The sequence below is a fragment of the Mytilus edulis genome, chromosome 13, assembly GCF_963676685.1.
Source record: "Mytilus edulis chromosome 13, xbMytEdul2.2, whole genome shotgun sequence".
Lineage (NCBI taxonomy): Eukaryota > Metazoa > Mollusca > Bivalvia > Mytilida > Mytilidae > Mytilus > Mytilus edulis.
In genome coordinates, this window is record NC_092356.1 from 48,516,859 (window position 1) to 48,537,431 (window position 20,573).

The 20,573-nt window shown below is 31.8% G+C and overlaps 1 protein-coding gene across 2 annotated transcripts in view; it reads left to right on the forward strand.

Moving 5' to 3' along the window:
* The first annotated feature begins 1,116 nt into the window (after positions 1 to 1,116).
* LOC139500791 (lysophospholipid acyltransferase 5-like) overlaps positions 1,117 to 20,573 on the forward strand; it is a 28,704-nt gene continuing 9,247 nt past the window's right edge. The window contains exons 1-7 of one of the 2 annotated variants that reach the window (XM_071289649.1): positions 1,117 to 1,268; positions 6,654 to 6,761; positions 8,721 to 8,827; positions 10,345 to 10,470; positions 12,286 to 12,393; positions 14,567 to 14,640; positions 19,406 to 19,514. In XM_071289649.1, the coding sequence (XP_071145750.1) occupies positions 1,151 to 1,268; positions 6,654 to 6,761; positions 8,721 to 8,827; positions 10,345 to 10,470; positions 12,286 to 12,393; positions 14,567 to 14,640; positions 19,406 to 19,514 (750 nt within the window). In that variant the 5' untranslated portion in view covers positions 1,117 to 1,150. The remainder of the gene's footprint in view (positions 1,269 to 6,653; positions 6,762 to 8,720; positions 8,828 to 10,344; positions 10,471 to 12,285; positions 12,394 to 14,566; positions 14,641 to 19,405; positions 19,515 to 20,573) is intronic. The other variant, XM_071289648.1, reaches the window with a different exon arrangement.

Sequence of the window (20,573 nt, forward strand, 5' to 3'; positions counted from 1 at the left end):
CAAAAAAATGGCAAAATTAAAGGCTCAAACACATCAAACGAATGGATAACAACTGTCATATTCTTGTCTTTCCTCGAACATAGCGTGTATTTCAAGTTTTTTTTTTATATAACCTGTCTTAAGTCAGGAACCTGGTGTTCAGTGGTTGTCGTTTGTTGATGCAGTTCATAAGTGTTTCTCTTTTCTCGTTTCTCATTTTTATATAGTTTTTGGTTGTGATGCAAATATGTGAGAATCTAGGTTTCACTAAAAAGAACATATCGTAATACATACTGCCGCAAGAAAATTCTTGGGTCTTTTAAATCTGATAAATTAATGAAACAGTGTTTAAATTTGGAAAATCGAACGACGAAGAGACAAATAACGCCGCATTGACATGGTAAGAGTCTACTGCTATAGATGCATCACCCATCATGGGCAGATCTACTTCAGTCTGTTAAAAGCTAGAAGTCAAATGATACAAACTAATCATGATAATGAACTTTGAATCATATGGGAACTTATGAAAAAGAAGATATGCATGTGGGGCGAGTGTGATTATTGCGAAACCCAATGTGGTGGAAAAAATAAGGTAATAAAAGAGCTAAATGTGACTGGCATGATGCAGGTGTCTCCAAATGTGTTCCAAGTGCTAAAATCAGTTTTCAATTGGTTTTTAACAATTTTCATTCCATAAAACAATTTCAGGCAGTTGCCTTTCAATTTTTTTCCAGTCAAAACACAGTCAATTGTGGACATTTAAAATTTCTACGTAAATTTGAATCTTTAATTCAATAAACGTAGTATTTTTTGTTTCAGGGTCATCATCTGCATTTCTGAAGTATTGGTATTTTACAGCACAAAACTTTTTATTATTATTATTGTTACATTTTCACGTAACCTTAGCTAGTGCCTTTGTAAAATGCCTTGACAAAATTAGTACTATGTAAAATTAAGAAAAATGCCTATAACATATATAATTTTAAAATATATATATATCATTAAATTATATATATATAAATATACACTAACACATAGGCAGACATACATAATATAAATATCTTATTGTTTCAATCCCGGATCTGTCACGTGTCCGGATTCAGCAAATGTTTTACAGTTAGTTTTTGCTGGTATTGGGAGTCCATTGAGCGATATTAATAAAAGAAAACAAATGTTAGAAAACCAGTCAAAATTCAGCATGGCGGTCGTCGAAAAGTTCATCCAGGATATTGCAGACAATTTAGGGGCTTCAGAAATGGCCATAAGGTTTCTGTTGTCTTTGTTTGCAGGTAACATTCAAAACAACAATATGGAGTGCTTTGTTTGTAAAGTTCACTTTGTAATGTTATAAATTACTATTTAAGATGAGATATAAGATAAAAATAGATTTTTGGACCTGTCCAGAAGACTTTGTAACAGCCTGACATCTGCGTAATAAGAACACCTTACTGCTTAGGACAAATTTTATTCCACCTGGAATACATGCCATTGACCCTTTTCATGACACTTGATGATTAATTTAATCCTAATCCTGATCCTGATTCTAAGGTCAATATATGTGTTGATTTGTGTTTTCTTGTTTCTCTTAGTCATGTCACACTGTACATAGGTTATTTTTTAGTAACAGAGTCATTTTAGTATGTATGCTATGCTTATCAAGTCTCCTTTCATTAGGAGCACCACCATGAGTTATGGTACATACATGTATGATTTACAATTAAAGGAGTACATTAAACACACTTAGAATGTTATGGAATCCATAAAATTTACTTATGACTTGTTGTTACATGCATCTACATTTTATTTATATGCAGACCTGCCAACTTTTGAAAATCTCCATGGGGGATTTAGTGCGCGACCAGATTTTTAAGGGACAATTTTTGCGGCGTTTCTGTGTGCACTGTATTTTACTCTTAAAATAGTCTCATGTCTCTTCTTTTTTCTTTTGGTATACTGATAATGATCTTATAAGCCTTGATTTCTTTTATTTGCATGATTCTTGTACTTATTTTAAAATTGACAAAATAACTTAAGAATAGAGAAAAATGGCATTAAAAAATAAAGGATACTTAGTGAAAACCCCCCTTTTCCCCCTCCAAAAACCTTCTTATCTTTGGACCATGCCTCAAAAGACCTAAACCTATATGTCCTAAAGTTAGAAGGATAAATACAGATTTTGATTAAGTCTATCAGTATTAATGAGAAAATGGATAAAAGTTGAGTTATCTTTCTTTGTGTTCGGAGGTGCTCCTACCGGCGGAGGTTTATTCACAGTAGAAGAATACAAAATGGCGTCGATTTTAAATCAACAGACACATGTCTGATTTCAAAAATTAAATGGATTTCAAGATAAACGATGTTTTTTTAATAGTTCAATACAGTTCTCATCTTTAAGTTAATTACGATTTCGTTATGGAACTACGGTAAACGTTGCAAATTGTGCTCGTATGATAAACTGATTAAAAATGAAAGGCCAACTGACCGACCGACTTTCTGTTTACAAATAATAATATTAATTAATTTTGAGGATTGTTATGACCCATCAGGTAATCCGATTACTTGCAACAACAAATAATGACACCTGTTGTGACCGTTGATTAGCGTAGTATTGTAAACTTGTCATAATATGTCCCCAGGTAAAATTATAGATTATCAGAAAAACTTCAAAATCGGAAACCAAATAATTTTTTCGGGTATATTTTGTGAAAATCGGGATTTTGACTTGTTTTAGAATCCCGATATCGGGATTCGGGTTGAGGGATGAAAATCGGGATGATACCGCAAAAATCGGGATAGTTGGCAGGTCTGTATATGTTGTTATAATAATAATATTGTCTGTATTTGGATGAAGGCGCCTCTATTATAAATATTGAATAGACTATTATCAAATTACCAACTTTTGGCTCCGGTTTATTTTATTTTTCGACAAGTTACCTACGACATCCTGGTACTCAGTCAATTAAGAGCAATGTAAAGAAGAAACATCAAACATTTAATTGGTGTGATTTGAGGGGAGATTTTACTATTTTCCAATGAGTTTGTTGTGTAAAGAAAATATGAAGCAGTTAATTTCCCCCAAGAATTGTACCGATTAAATGTTTGATGTTACTTCTTTACGTTGCTCTTAGTCTTAATTGACCGAGTACCTGCAGGATGTCGTAGGTAACCTGCAGGGGTTAAGAATTTTTTTTATAGCTCACTAGCCCAGGGCTTATTGGTAGCAGGATTTTACTAGCCCTGTTGGAAGAACTACTAGCCCAAAAAAACTGACCTGCTAGCCCTAATATGCCTTACAAATTCAGAGTTTGCTGCAATAACAATGAATTCTATAAACTTTACAATTTTTATCCATTGTACATGTAGAATTTTGCAAATTGAATACCCAAAACTTGTGTCAGTAAAATAATTATTCCATTAGCAGATATATTCAATTAATCGATAATTGAATAGTCACTGAATATTCTGATATAATGAGTTGACCAAATCCGGAGATGATACAAGTCTTGACCACTGCTATACATGGGTAAAAATAAGGATTGGAGGTACATTATCACGTTTGTGTAAAAGAATTATCATCTGGTTGATTATGTAATGCTCATATATTTATTTTCAGTTTTAAAATTCTATTTATTAAAATAAATTAAATGACCTCAAATATTTATGTGAATACATGTACATTATAAATATCACCATCCATACATGTAGTTTGGGTCTTTTATAATAATTATTGTTTTATAAACGAAGTACAGTAATGTCCATATTTAGATTTATCACAGGTAAGCAAATTGTGGGCTATATTAAATAGATTACAACCTGTGCAAGTGAGTCTCTAAACTGAAATTGTATTTGTTATAAATTTTATTTCCTTAAAAATCGAATTCATTTGGATATCAATGAAGATAATTAGGATTGATGAAATATTATTGCATCAAGTTTAAAAGTTTTTTGAAGACTGTTAATGTTTAGGTCTGACATGGTTCTGGAGGCTTCTTCACATTAGTAAACAAAAATAAAAAAACAAAATGGCATCCATTACATTTATATTACAATACATGTAAATTAATCAGAAGGAGGTACAATCAGGTTGCATTTAAGCAATGTACAATATCACCCCCTGTACTGATACATCGATATTGAAAGTATGGGATCCACCCAAAGTTATTTGTTCTATTTTAAAACTTGTACAAAATCAGTTCAAATTCTGGGAATCCCTGATGACGTAGTTGAATCTGATTGGCTAAGATAGAAAAGTGATGAGGGGACAGTGAGTGAAGTTTCCCCTTTCTATTTTAGAAACGCCAAGAATTTTTTGTTACTAGTCTGTCAGGCATATTGGGTTACACGTTTTGGTTGCCCGAGGTCTAAATGTTGTAGTCCCGGGCGTCGGGCTAGTGGATTTCTTGACCCCTGACCTGTCGAGAAATAATAAAAACCGGAGTCAAAAGTCGGTAATTTGAAAATAGTCTATTGGATTGAAAAGGCACACATATTATAATGTATACCTACCTAGTCCTGAGCCTGACCATGACAGGATTTACTACCAGAATGTTACATTCAACTTCCCCAAACCATGAATAAATACTGTACATTGCAATATAACTTCACACATTCATGCCATGGTAGAGGAAAGCCGAAAATACTACGACAAAGGATCTCAGAAAGAAATTTCTATCTTTCCTTCATAGAAGTTTGATATTCGATAGATCCCCTAACATACAACATACATGTATATATTTACTGCCACTTGCATGTTATATTTTTTTTCAGGTTATCCACTATATTCTGTTAGATGGTTAGAGAAGTATTATCAGATTATTACATGGCATTTTTCATATCGCAAGTATTATCAGCCCTAGGTTCAATATCAGCCCAAGAGCCGCATGGTTCGAGGGCCGATATTGACTGAGGGCTGATAATGCATGAGAAATGAAAATTGACATGTTATGATCTTTTTATCATATGCTTCAAGTTGAATATTTTACACATGGATTTTATATACATGATATACATGTATAATATTGTTAAAAAAATATTATGATAAAATGTAATGTGTAATTTAATTAATTACTTTAGTAAAGTAATTGTAATTTAATTAATTACATTTCAAAAACTATGTAATGTGTAATTAGTGTAATTGATCATTTTTGCAATGTAATGTGTAATTTAATTAATTACATTCCAATGAAATTGACCCCAAGTCTGCCTTCAACAATGGAGAAAAATAACAATGATCCTTTTACGTGGTTCCAAAATAGAAGTTCAAAAATTGAAAAGTTCACTGACGTCGGACCCCAGATTTAGTACATTCGATATGAAATCTTTCTATCCTAAGCCTCAACAGAGAACAAAAATACATGTATATTAATATGCCTGGCTAATCGACAAAATAAATAATTCAACAATTTACAAAATGAACACTGTTTGGAAAAGTTAACTTTTTTTAAAGAAACTTTCTAAATTATGTTTGAAACTTTCAAAAAATGTGTTTATTTAATTATTTTATTTTATTATTTTTTTTTGTACACAATATACTTTCCAGTATCCAAATAATTGTTTTGTACACTATTTGTAATGTTTTTCACTAAAAATGTAGCATTGAAGTGTATTTTCCGGAATTTGACGAGTATTACCAGAATGCCATTTGATAACATTACGGAAAGGCATGTGAAAACAATCTAAGCATGTGATGAACTTTACATATCAGCCCACTAAGCACCCATTCAAAAAATATGGAGTTTATGTTAATTCAATGTTATTATCATGCAGTAAAAATCACATGTTATTTAGTCTAAGTATATGATAATATAATATATTCCATGGCCGGATCACCAAACATACAACATACATGTATATGTTCCAGACCATACGAGTATTTGGACTGTACGCGTACGGTCCGGACCGTATACGTATACTCCTACGGTCCGACCATACGCGTACGGTCGGACCGTATGAGTTTACTCGTACGGTCCAGCTGACCATACATGTTTTGGTATCATATGGGTTAAATTAAAAAAAAAAACAATAACCAAAAATTTGTAGCTTTAGTTCTTCAAGATGCAATTTTTACATCAGATGGGAGAGTGAATAAGCGTACAATTGAAATTAAATGTTTGTTTAATTCTATATCTCCATTTTGTACTCTCGCTCCAGTTGTCACTAACTACCACAAGGAATGTTATGTTTTTTTTATTAATTTACATTTACATGTTTGCGGTCCATTCATGTTCCTTTGCATATGCATTTTTTTTTTAAGTTCACAAATATTATAAAACAATTGTCCTTGTACGTTTTGTTTACATCCGTTAACCTCAATGTCAATGAGCATACTGGCTTTTAATTAATTACTGACATGCTAATTACAGGAGATTAACAGATTAAACTAGCGTGACCTTTTTAAAAAGTTAGAATATTAAGTTTTCATTTCAATATCAATTGAACTTTTTATATTAATTTGAGATATAAGATTTTTTTATCTGTTATTTACATTTGTATCTGATAAACTTGACCATCTTCTTATTATTAGTTGGACTGTACACACACGGTCCGTCCGTATGCGTATTTTTAAAAAGTACGCATACGGTCCAGACTGTACGCGTATTGTCCAAATACTCATACGGTCTGGAACATATATATTTTACTGTAAATGACTGTCACATGTTTGTTTATTTTTTTAGGTTATCCGCTAGCTTTCCTTTATAGAAGTTTCATATTTGGTAGATCACCTAACATACAACATATATATTTTACGATCTGTGGAATTTCTCTTTGTTACTTTAACTATGGTATGTATATAAAAAGTATGTTAAGTATGAACTAGATAACAAATCTATACAATTAATTTTTGGTCATTTCATATGTTTTAAAATGCAAGCATTTACTTAAAGCTCAAATGTTAAACACTCGGATGGAGGCGATTATGTAGGGACAGATAAAAACATATCTGCTTCCATTTTCAAAAATACAACTTACTGGCAAAAGGGGAACAACTCTATCTTACGCACAGAAACATAATCCGACCAAACATACTGGTATATACATTTGTAACAGCTTCCAAAAAATATTTGAGCCAGCCGGACATTTTATATCTTATCCCGATTTTAATCCCTAAGACTAAGTCACAAAAAAATGATAGTATTCAAATGGCCATCCCAATGATTGACATTAGATTAAAAAAAAAACGATATTAAACTTTACTTTGATATGAATTTGATGTTCTGATGTAAACTATTAAATTGACAGTGCATCATTCAAAGTGTGCACATCAGCCTGCTCATATCTGCCTTAGACTCTTTATTTGTGCAAAATGATGTTGTCAAAAAATTTACTTTCGTTTTTAAACCGGATGTTGAATTGACAATGGTAAAACATGGACCATATACGGATAAGTAAAATCCGTGTACGTTTACAAAACACGACTGAGTGAAAAAGCTCTTTCCACGCTATTTCTTCAACAAAATACTTCAAATGAACTTTAGATACAGGTTTTGAATGACAATTTTAGCATTTTGGAAGAAATATAGGATGCATAATTAAATTTCCCACTTGTGCACATGCGCGCACATGTTCTAGTTCATACAACGTAGTTCTGACGATTTTTCATTTAAAACCTTTTTAAATTTTTCATCAAATCTTGTTTATAAACATATTTCTTATAATTTTAATCTTTTGGACTAAATCAATTAGAACCCCTGAAATGTAAAAAAATAATTGTGAATAGACCGATCAATTTATACGATGTCCGGTACTGAAAATAGTTTACCTTTCACCTGAACAGGTTGATTGCAGGGTTCACCGATTTCAGCTGACCAACAACTAATTAGCCTTGATTAAAATTAGAAAGTATTGAAGTATGGGTTGTTTTGATAGTAATTTTAATCATCATGTCACTTTTATGACCGGAAATGTGTGGATGTTAAAGGCAAAAGTTTGGGTCAAAAAGGTCGTGAATTATGTAAAATTAAAAATGACCGAAAAAGTCTTGATAACTAAAAAGTAGAAGACCGTTTCATGCTTTTCCCAGCCAGACTTTTACCGGACATTATACAATTGTCCGGAATATATGACCGTTTTGGAAGCCTTGGTATACATCATGGTATATAAGTTAACACAAAATCACCTTTTAAGAATTAAAGGACAATAAGTAAGAGGGAACAATATATAAACTACATGGTCATACACAGGTGAATAACATAAAATAGCACATTATTGTTTAAAGTGGCGTTAAATACCAACCTCTAAACCAATCAACATATGGACTGACAAGTGTCCAATATTTCAAAAAAAAATTCATGAATTTGATATCTTTGTGTATTACCAGATTACAGGCCTTGTTGCTATTCTTATAGTTATTGTTAGAATGTAGACAATCAACAAAAATATTACATGTACCATTTTGCTGTTTCGTGTTTACTATTGATACATGAACATTGAACTTTATATTTAAGAAATATTTCTCAGCACTTGAATTTATATTGATTTATCTTGTTATTTCCCTTAACTTTAAGGCTGAGTTTTTTTACCTCAAGCAATAGTAATCATGTAATACAGTCCTTGGTAATGTGTTTTTCTTCAGATGCCTTTGATTTATGAAACAAAGCATATATGCCTCCAGGTGCAGTATTTCTTCTTGCCGTGTTGAAGACCCATTGGTGGCCTTCATCTGTTTTTTCTGCCCTTTTGTATGGTTGTGGTCTCTTTGAAACATTCCCAATTTCAACTCTCAATTTTATTGTCTATTTCAGGAACAGATGTAGTACATTCCATGATCAATATAGCTGTCACATACATTTTACTTCTTGTATGTCCTGGTTCAAAGTTTTCAATATTATTTGGATTTATATTTAATTCAGTAAGTATCATAAACATAGACTTATCCCTAATAATATACATTGTATAAGTATTAAGTAAGATACGGAGGGAGGTTAATATTTTTCTCAGTAGATTGGAAGATCATTTTATGGATCATATTTTGAAATTGTTCTTCAGAAGTACATTTATAACTACATACATACACATGATACTTGACATACATGACATATATTATTTATCTTCTTTTAATTTTAATTTTTTTTAATCTTTATTTGTTTTAGTGTACTCATCAGGCTCATGATGATCCCATTATTTCAAAATAAACAGGTTGAACATAAATTATACTTTATTTATGAAAGTTGTTTATAGGTTAGTAATTGGTATTTCTATTTAATATATGGATATTTTTTTGGTATGATATTGATATTTAATGTTTCACTTTAGATATTATTCCCCTTATAGCAATGTTTTCATCATCTCATTATACATGTACTAAGATGCTGTTCAAAGTGTACTGAAAACAGTACCAATATTTACTTTCTGAATTTAACAGTAATGTACTGCAAGTCTTATATACTTATTAATTATATCCTACACTGTATGAATATAGTAAATTCGGAAATTATTGTGAGGTTTTTATTATTGCGAAAAATGCAACAAAGTTTCAAACGCGATAATTTAAGATCGCATTTTGAAATATTTTATATGACTTTAACAGGGTTTTTCTCAAAATCATAAAAATTAAAATTGCATTTAAGTCTTAACTGACAAAATCACAGTAATAAATGCACGCAATAATTTCTGAATTTACATTACTTAGCATATTACTATACAACAATTAGTTATGAACATGAGTAAACCAGATCTCTCATTAAGGTATAAATATATTTTTCTTGTCATTTCCAGTAATAATTTAAAGTTAAAATAATGTGAAACTTGTCAAGTCTTTTTGTCATACCATAATTATGGGACTTTAACCGTAAGAAATTTAAAGCTGTTTTGTTACATGCCTCATACTAGCTCTAGTATGTTTGATCAGACACTTTTATGTCTTAGGATATCCTCATGCAAGAGCCATTTTAGTAGTTTTATTCTCACAATAATATATACAAATTTACATGTACAATATGGTTGTATCATGCTCTTTTAGCACAGCTGTTTATTAACTATCTTGAAAATGTTATATCTTAGTTATACATGTTCTTTTCTTACATGCCAGTATAGATTTTGTCATACTGTAGTGTTTATATAAATAGAACAAACAATGTATGGTTGAGTTTGGTCATCCATATCTGTCCAAATATTTTCAGTAAATTATTTTGAGACAACCATTACTGCTGAGAACCTTAATCAAGTTAATGTACAGGTATCGTTTTTGTTAGCTTATCTCAAAGTGTGCAATTTTATGTTTTCATTAAATTAACTTTTGATAAAAATAGATTATGTCTGTACTACTTAGTTATATTTACTCTATTATGAGATTAAGAAAGCACTGATTATCATTTAACCTTTAGTTCTATTATTTGTAGTTATGACACATTTCATTTTGATTTGTAGTTGTATTTAGTGATAGCATATTATAAATGTACGGATCAGACATTGACCTGGACTACACCACAATGTGTTATTTGTCTACGATTGACCGCTGTTGTTTTTGATGTCTACGATGGTCAAAAGAGTAAGGTAAGAACAATCAACAGTTATGCTGTAAAATAACTGTATCCTTGTGGCTTCAGACACTCCCCCCCCCCCTCCCCTGAAAAAAAAAAAAAATGAATTTAAAATTTTTAATTTAAGTGGGATCCAAATTCGACTATTGTTTTAAAAAAAAACCAGGCTTATACTATTGTAGAATTATAATTTGATATGAAAATTGATCAGGATGAACGTTCTAAAACATTTAAATCTTTTACCATTAATATTCTTCAACAATGTGTGCAACAATTCTATTTGTGTCAAATTAAATTATGTGATAAAGAATTTTCAGTTTTATTACAAATATATTATAAAAATTAAAAAAATATTATAGCTGACTATGCGGTATGGGCTTTTCTATTTGTTGAAGGCTATATGGTGACCTACAGTTGTTAATTTCTGTGTCATTTTGGTCTTGTGTAAAAATTGTCTCATTGGCAATCATACCACATCTTCTTTTTTTATAGATAAAAGAAATATTTGAAATTAAAGTTGATAATAAGGCTAGGATTCATGGTTTGATTGTTTATGTGATAATATAGTCATACCGGTAATTTATATAAAATGTCGGCAAAGTTGTCTTATATTTGACTTACCATATATATAGAGCACAAATTTTGAATGCACCATAATCCATAATATAATATCTTCAGACTGCCATTTAGTATGTATGTCCTACCAATACTACATTGTTAACTACTTTATCAGCTGGACTAAACACAATACGCTTCTTATAGCTTAGTAGAATTTCTAGTCAATGATACTTTTTTTTTAATTTGAAAAATCTTCACTGCTTATACATTCAGATATTTATTTAAGTAAGTTTTTGTTTTTGTTTGTAGATTTCTTCTATTTTCACCAATTTTTACTACAATTAGATGATTATAATTACTTTGTGACACTCCATTTTTTTTTTAATGAAGACAATATAATTGTCCTTTTTTCATGACAGATTAGTGTTCTTATTTTAAATCTTTTAAATTTTTTTTGTGAATATTTAACATAGAAAAATGTGTCAATATTTTCATGGGAAGAAGTATTTTTTGTCTTTAACTGATTTAGAATCCCATAATTCAAATATAGAAAAAAAACCAAGTGACCAAACACTTTAATTGACAAGTTATCAGTGTTGTTCGATTGCCATCAACTATTTTCAATATTTGAATACATGGATTTGTTATCCTTTAAATAACATTGACCAGGGGCTTGTATTAATTCAAATAAAGTAGAAAATAAAAGGAATTATATTTTTTTCTACACATTCTAAATTAGTTTTGATGCAACATCATCAACAGCGTCTTTCATACACCCAATACTGTATGGTGTCAGAGGAGAGAAATAATCTGATTTATTTCACGTTAGTTTCATCAAGGGAAATTGGTCGACACTATTGATAAGTCAAATAGTTTAATCGAATGATTGCAATTTAAAAAAAATAATTAAAGTACTATGTACTTATTTTATATTGAAAAGGATAACTGAAGTATAATAAAATGTGAGCAGCATCGAATAGTAATGGACCTTATGCAAATAAATATCAATACCTCTATTTACTTATTTCAAGTTGGAAAAAAATATCCATGCAAAGTCTGTAACTGTTTTGAAAACTTATCCAATATAATGAACCTAGAAAGCTGGTCCAAATTCCTCTTTAATTTCGTATCAGATTGTTACACAGTTAATCAAAGACATGTATAATCACACTAACATACATGTATATGCACACTAACATTAGGCCGATTTCTATCCGACACAGCTCATGTATTCAGTAACCTATCATTTAGTGTTTTGTTAACATTACAGGAAAAACTGTCCGAAGATCAGAAAGAATCAGCCATATCTGAAGTGCCTTCGTTACTGGCTATCTGTGGACAGACATACTACTTTGGTACATTTTTAGCTGGACCACAGGTAAATACTTTAGCACCCAATGTACTGTATATTCAGAAAGTATTGTGATGTTTTAAACATTGCCAAAAATGCAACAGGATTATAATGGCAATAATTGAACTCCATTTTGATTTTTTTTTAAATGAATAAAACAGGATTTTTCTCAATATTTCAAAAATTCAAATCACATTATAGTCTTATATGACAAAAATTATAAGAATAAATGCAAGCAATAATTTCTGAATTTACAGTATTTTCAAAATTAGCTGTATATAAACTATACTTCTATACTTGTCTAGAAAATGAATCTATTATCTGTTCTAAATAAAATTGAGAATGGAAATGGGGAATGTGTCAGAGAGACAACAACCCGACCAAATAAAAAACAACAGCAGAGGGTCACCAACAGGTCTTCAATGTAGCGAGAAATTTTCGCACCTGAAGGCGTCCTTCAGCTGGCCCCTAAACAAATATATACTAGTCCAGTGATAATGAACGCCATACTAATTTCCAAATTGTACACAAGAAACTAAAATTAAAATAACACAAGACTAACAAAGGCCAGAGGCTCCTGACTTGGGACAGGCACAAAAATGCGGCGGGGTTAAACATGTTTGTGAGATCTCAACCCTCCCCTATACCTCTAACCAATGTAGAAAAGTAAACGCATAACAATACGCACATTAGAATTCAGTTCAAGAGAAGTCCGAGTCTGATGTCAGAAGATGTAACCAAAGAAAATAAACAAAATGACAATAATACATAAATAACAACAGACTACTAGCAGTTAACTGACATGCCAGCTCCAGACTTCAATTAAACTGACTGAAAGATTATGATTTCATCATATGAACATCAGGCACAATCCTTCCCGTTACAGAGATGCAAACAGTTTTTTTTTCCTGTCAGACAATGGGGCCTACAGGGTACCAAGTTTTGCCAGACCCATCAAATTTCTGCCAGACCCATATTTTCACTCAAAAATCAAATAGGTGACTGGTTTGGTCTTTTACCGGGTTTCGACCCACTTACAAATTTTATCAGCCATGACATATTTCCTGAACTTATCAACTATGCTTAATAGACCTCCTTCCTAGAGAGCGAATTTCTAAAACAAAAAACATGACGGAAATACGGAGAATTGTTCGGGGCGAGATGGACAAGGTACGAAAGACTATTACTGGGCGGAAATACTGGTTCCCGGAGTTAGAAAATGCGGGGGAACAGGACATTTACTTTTATTAAAGATGATCGCAATTTTATAAACAAAATACACTGCCAGGGCCGACGGGGATTTCAGTTTTGGCGGACCCAAGCGGACTTAAATATTGCCGGCCATCAGGTCCTGCACAGCTACGAGTTTTGCCGGACTTGCATAAATTCTGCCCCTTAGGTCCGACGGGTCCGACGATTAGTTGCATCTCTGCCGTTAGGGGTTTAGTATCATACCATCATAACATATATATGAGAAGAACATAACCCGTGTCATGCCAACAACTGTTTTTAGAATAAATGTGTTTAGTTCCGATGCAAAGACCTTATCAGTGACTCAATATTTACGCCAAAATATGCAATCTTTAATGACTTGACATCAGTATCGTAATTATATCCCTTCTTAACAAGTCTATTCAAAGGTTTTGTAAGTTTCTGAGGTGAATACTGACACCTTTGTGCTTTATAAAGAATATTTCCATAAAGAATTGGATGTGAAATACCTGAACGTATTAGAAGTCTGCATGTTAAACATGAATGGTTTCATTGTTTGATCAGTTTATACAATTAGAAGTTATCTTCCTTTGTACATTGAGTCAAAATTACAATCATTGATAAAGTTCCAACACTAATAACACAAAGTAAAGTTTGATTTTTAGTTCTCATTAAGGCCATAAAAAAAGAATAGGTTTGTTTGCCCAAATCCTACCTACCCAGAAAAAAGCTGCCTACTCAAATTCTTTTATTGTCCTGATTTGAAGAAGTTTTTTTTTTAATCAGATAGTCTTGAAGACTAATAAACATCCAATGCTTCAATTTCTTTAAAAAAAAAAAAAAAAAAAAAAAATGCCTACCTTCCTACCCACTTTCTCAACCTTGAGTAGGGTTAAGGCAAACCAAAATATTTTTGATTGTGGCCTAAAATGAGCTGTACATATAAATGTAAAGTGAGCTGTTTTATATCTTCTTTATTGTTTTTTAGTTTAACATAAAGAGATACCTACAGTTTGTAAATGGAGAATTTGATGATCCACAACATAAAGGACCTTCCAGGAGGTAAGTTAATGGCAATATCAATTTATATTCAGGATGAGAACATGATACTGTCAGTGTTTTCCCTAGGCTATTCATGCATTGCTACACATAAAATTTCGGCCGCCATGCACTTATCATACCCCCTATGCATCCCGCTATGTGTGAAATTTTTATTATCTTATAATATGAAGTGACAAGTGACAAAACTCTACAGGTGTTTCAAACTCACTGGACTGATAATTGATCATAATTAGATGCAACGCTCTGATTTTACAACCAAGTTGATTAGATAGAACAACATTCAAGACTTTAATTGCATAATAGAAATCGGGAGTTCAAATTGTTTTAGTGATAAATATTATAGCCTGATACAGCTTCCAAATATCCCTCCGTGAAAAAATAAAAAGTAAACCTTTTGCAGTATAAATATAACGTTTTGAAATCATAAGTCTGATATCGAAATATTTATATCAAACGCAGTTTATGTTGTACATTTGTTACAGAGAATACGGATCATTGGGTTGAAACATGATGTAACTTTGACCTCCGTAACAGAGTTCAAAAAATTTATGGGTCACTGAATATTCACAATTCAGATCGTTTTTATTTTGATGTCAAAAATTATTTTATTTTCCAAACTGATCTTTCAAACTAGTTTTAATCCAGAAGAAAGTAAAAACATTAATTGCTTGACTGTACCTTATGTTGAATATCGATATCCAAATTAAATTAATTAAAGCTGTAATCCATGATCACAAATTGAAGGCTTTGTTTACAATAGCTAAAAGCCATGTGCTTTTTGGCAGGGAAAATTCGGGAAACTCTTTCAGTTACATTTCATAGACAGTAAGGATTTCATTTGGAAATCATTTTGATTTATAACTGCTAAGATTTATTCATAAAAAATTAATAATTACTTGGGGTGAAACTGATAATACTTTTTAATAAAATAATTTACATCTAGGGGTATGGAAAGGGGGGCTGTTTTTTTTTAATTATGTTACAAATATATAAAGTTAACCAGTCTGAAAATGCATGGTTAAATGGATTTTAATTCTGAAAAACTCGTGTGTTTTTTTAATTCCTTTATTATTTCCATCATAATAAGAAACAAGCTACATGTATAAGGTATTTTAAACATATATTTTTGGCTTTTATATAAGAACATTCCAGACTATTAATAAGTATGAACCTGTAGTAAAAACAAACCTGGTAGAGCCTAAAAAAATTCTACAGGGCCCTTGAAAAAACTTTTGGATCCAGGCTGGCCTTGGGAGAAAATGTTAAGTATTGTTCCTGACTGTATTGTAGATTTATGTGAAGTTTTTAAACTGACATGCACAATTCATTTCACAATAATTCTACAAAACAACGCTGCGCTCCGCGCTGCAAATTTACCTTAGACCCACCATGCATCAAGAATTTTCAAGGGAAGACACTGACTGTAAATTCAGAAATTATTGCTTTCATTTATTATTGTGATTTTGTCATTTTAGGCTAAAATGTTGTTTTAATTTTTGCGATTGTGAGAAAAATCCTGTTAAATTCACATGATTCATATAAAGGATTTCAAAATGTGAGTTTGAATAAATGCGATTATAACCCTGTTGCATTTTTCGCAATTATAAAAACATTGCAATTATTTCTGAATTTACAGTAATGTGATATGAATATGGACACTCTATTGTACCACAATGACACATTGCATTAATCGGAAGTAAAATGTCATAACATTTTATGATGTGAATCACCCAAAAGTTTTGAAGTTGCACATAGGAAGTAGAGCACATTAGGAATCCTTATGTAGTTTATTATCCCCTGAGCTTTTGGCTAAGATGCCAAAGAACAGATGTTTGAAATATGTAATCGCCGAAAATCTGTAAAGACAAGTAGTTTAGATTTCCGTAATGGCAAAAGTCGTAGAAATATTGTTTGTCGTTAATACGTAGTCAAGTTCAACTACGTCAGAAATAAGTTAATCTGTTCATGCTGTTGGCGGCAATTTTAAATTAGAAGAAGAAAATTTCTTGTATCTTTTCAATTTGGAGGCAGGGGTTCAAATTAACGGTGGCCTGAGGTCTGCAAATTTTCACTTTTGCAGTCGGCCTTTCGACTTGGTTACTAGCTATGCCCGACATGCCCAATTTGAAAGGAAATAAGAAAATAACTTTGCAAACCTTTTTACCAAAGTCTCTTAATAAACGATCTCAAAACTTATTTTCATCATTATTATTCATGACAGCGATGTTCATTTTGTTCAACAGCTAATTTTATACAGAAAATTGACGACAAATCATGTGTAAATTCAAGTAAAATCGTATCTGACAAAAACAACATTAGAAATCAAAATGGATGACAATTACAATATCGGATTTGATTCCGGACGCGGATAAGGGTAATTCCGTTTTTTGACGATCATCTTAAAAAACCTGCAGACAGGTGACAAAATACATCCATGCATTGTAAATAAATATAAACACTAGAACTGAAAGCCAAAAGATATATATAATAAAAGAATGAAAAAGCAGAAAATATTTTGTACAGAAACTCAAAATTACTTTTTGACAAATTTTAATGTCAAAATCCAATACAATGTGAAAGCTGGGAACAGTATATCTAACAATATATATGTTCCTGGTGAAGTATAAATTTTCTTTACCAGTGATAAATGTTGGTAATGCATGTAAGTTGCCTTTAAAGTGTAAACATATTACTGCAATTTCAATGGGTATTTTTTTTCTAAATATTGATGGGTCAGTTAAAATAGCTGGAAGTTTCTTACTTTATTTTCACAAATAGTGCAACTAGATTACAAGATACCTGAATGTAAGCAAGTCATATGATATATAGGTGGATTCCTTTGGGCCACTCAACCCCCTCCTGTTTGATAACTTTGAAACGGATGAGATCCCCAACCTCAACCATATACATTCATATATGGGACTATATAACTAATCAAATGAAATATAGGGGAAGTCCCTAGGGTCAACCCACCCCCTCCTATTTCAGAACTTGTAAACAGTTGAGATCTACACCCCAAAACTATATTTATTCATGTATGGTACCATTAAATAAATCAAATGAATTATAGGGGGAGTCCCTAGGGTAATTGTACACCCTCTTGTTTGGGAACTTGGAAACTTGAGATCCTCACCCCTTAACCATATATACTCATGTATGGGACAAACAACAAATGGAAGTTTTTAACGACCTTGACTGGCTATACAGCCCTTGCACGGTCGGCCCTGGCTTGCGCCTTTTTGGGCATTAAATAATTTGTTTTTTACCATGTGTAATGGGACTATATAACAAATGAAATAAGATATAGGTGGAGTCCCTGCGGTCACCCCACCCCTCCTGTTTGAGAACTTGGAAACAGTTGAGATCCCCTCCTCTAAATTAAATGAAATATAGGAGGAGTCCCTGCGGTCACCCACCCCTCCTGTTTGAGAACTTGGAAACAGTCGAGATCCCCACCTTTGAATTAAACCATATACATTCATGTATGGGACAAAAGAACTAATCAAATGAAATATAGGTAGAGTCATTAGGGTCACCCTAGCCCATCCTACTTAATAACTTGGAAACAGATGAGATACCCACCCCTCAACCATATATATTCATGTATTGGACAATATAACAAATCAAATGAAATATAGGGGGTTTCTGGTCACCCGACCCCCTCCTGTTTGAAAACTTGATAACGGTCGAGATCCCCACCCTGAAACCATATATAGTCATGTATGGGACAATATGAAAAATCAATTGAAATATAGGAGTAGTCTCTAGGGTCACCTATTATTTCTGGTCCTATAAAATTTTTAAAGATTAACATATCTTTCAAGCCCAAGAATGTTTGAACAACTGTTTCATGTGTTTTATAATTACCTGTCATTGTATTGCAAACTTAGACATCATGGACTTGGGATGAAGGTAGGGTCATTTACATTTACTATGGGCAGGTCAGTCAGACCTCACCTTTGATCCCTGTAGTAGTAAACATTTGTCTGATTTGTGTCTCATAACTTATGAACTGTAGAACACAAACTAAGTTTTCTTTCCAAGGAAGCAAGTTCATTCATACTTTTACAAGCTCGTACTAAACATGCTAAAGTGAACCTGAACTACTAACAGTCAATTAATACCAACGTTAACTATCAACTAGACGAACTGAAATCATTGCGAACTTGTATCACTGCAGACTCCTGACTATGAAAAAAATATAATTGATAAATGTGTTGCTTTTGAAAACCTTGATAAAATATGAATTATTTTCCTTAATGATTAATTCATTAAATGAACTTAAATGTACAATATATGAATGTTTAATGTTTGTTTTTTTAAATCTTTAAAAAATAATTGAAGCAACATAGTTTTCATAGTTATGTTTGCCTTGGTTTTTGATTAACTGCCTACAGCGCTTACAGTGCTTTGATTGATTATGTGATTACGTGTCTGTTTTATAGTGATTATTTGATTACCAGACCAAATATTTCATGATAATCTACGACTATTTTTGATTATTTGATTATCTTAATTAAACAAAATAATTAATGATCATGTGATTATATTGGCAAAAAACCTGGAATTGTGTGATTACATGGACACACCCATGAGGAGCCTCACCTTCTAGTCTCTTTGTTGTAACTTCTCATTTTAAACCTCAATTTAAAGGTCACATCACTTAGTAGGTTAGTTTTCTTAGGTGACTACCTTTATATACAAATGTGACTGTATTTACAATAAAATTCCACCTCGTAATATTGTAATGTATGTGTATTTCCAGTGTTGGACCAGGACTTACACGGATGAGTATTGGTATACTATACATAGCTATGTACCAGATTGGTGGACTGCTGTTTAATGAGGAACATATGTTATCTGACGATTTCATGGTAATTACAATCTATTTTTTTTTTCTTGGTGACATATCAATTACTATTGTAGATATTTATATCTCATTAGAAAATGATTTACTTAAAACAATTTAGCCTTAAAGCTGTTTGTGGTGAAATTACTCATAAATGCTGCATGCTTAACAGAGAAGCAGAAATTTCCAAATTTTAGTTCTTTGGTTTGACCTGGCATCAACCTCTTGCACTAGAGTAGAGCATGAGACAAGCATGGTGCATGAAAAAAAACTGTGATTTTGAAGTAGTTTGAGCCGTTCATAAAAAAGATAAATTGTGGTTTGAAAAATTAAGTAGTTGCCAAGAAATGACACACATAAATATTTTTAGAAATTTATACAAGTCTACTGGCATGACTGAAGTTTTCAAAATGAGACAATAAAAAGTGCTTGTTGTGCTTCTTGACACATTCGTCAGAAATTTTTTTATGATGGAAGAATTATATACAAATAGAAAGAAAACTGAACATTGATTTGTGTCATTTGCTGTTATTAATATTACAACACAATATTATTTGACAGCAGAAGTTATGTTTATTTTAGTGATTAATATTTATAAAAATGTTGTTACTAAAAGACCCAATAAAAATAATGAAAGAGTACATTTATACTTATTAAGTCTCCCAAACAAAGTTTGGAGACTTATTGTTTTTGGTCAGTTCTTATTATTTTTATTATTCTTCCTCTTCCTCTTCCTCTTCCTCTTCTTCTTCCGCCACTTTAAAAATGAACTTGTCCGCAGCGGTTCTCCTAAACGGCTTGTCAGATTTACTTAGGATTTTACAATATGTTAGTCTAATATGTCTAGGTGAGCCATCAATGTTTCGTTTGTGCATTGGGGTCTATTAAGGGGTATTTTTGGGGGTAGAAAGGAGGGAGGGGTTTACTATAGAACCCTAAGGGATTTTATTTTCTAAAATTTTCAAATGAATATAACTTAAAAACTGTAAGTGATAGATACATGCAGTCTTCAGAAATGATTATAGGACAATAAAACAAATCACATGAAATGTAGGGGGAGTCCCTGGGGGGTCATCCCCACCCC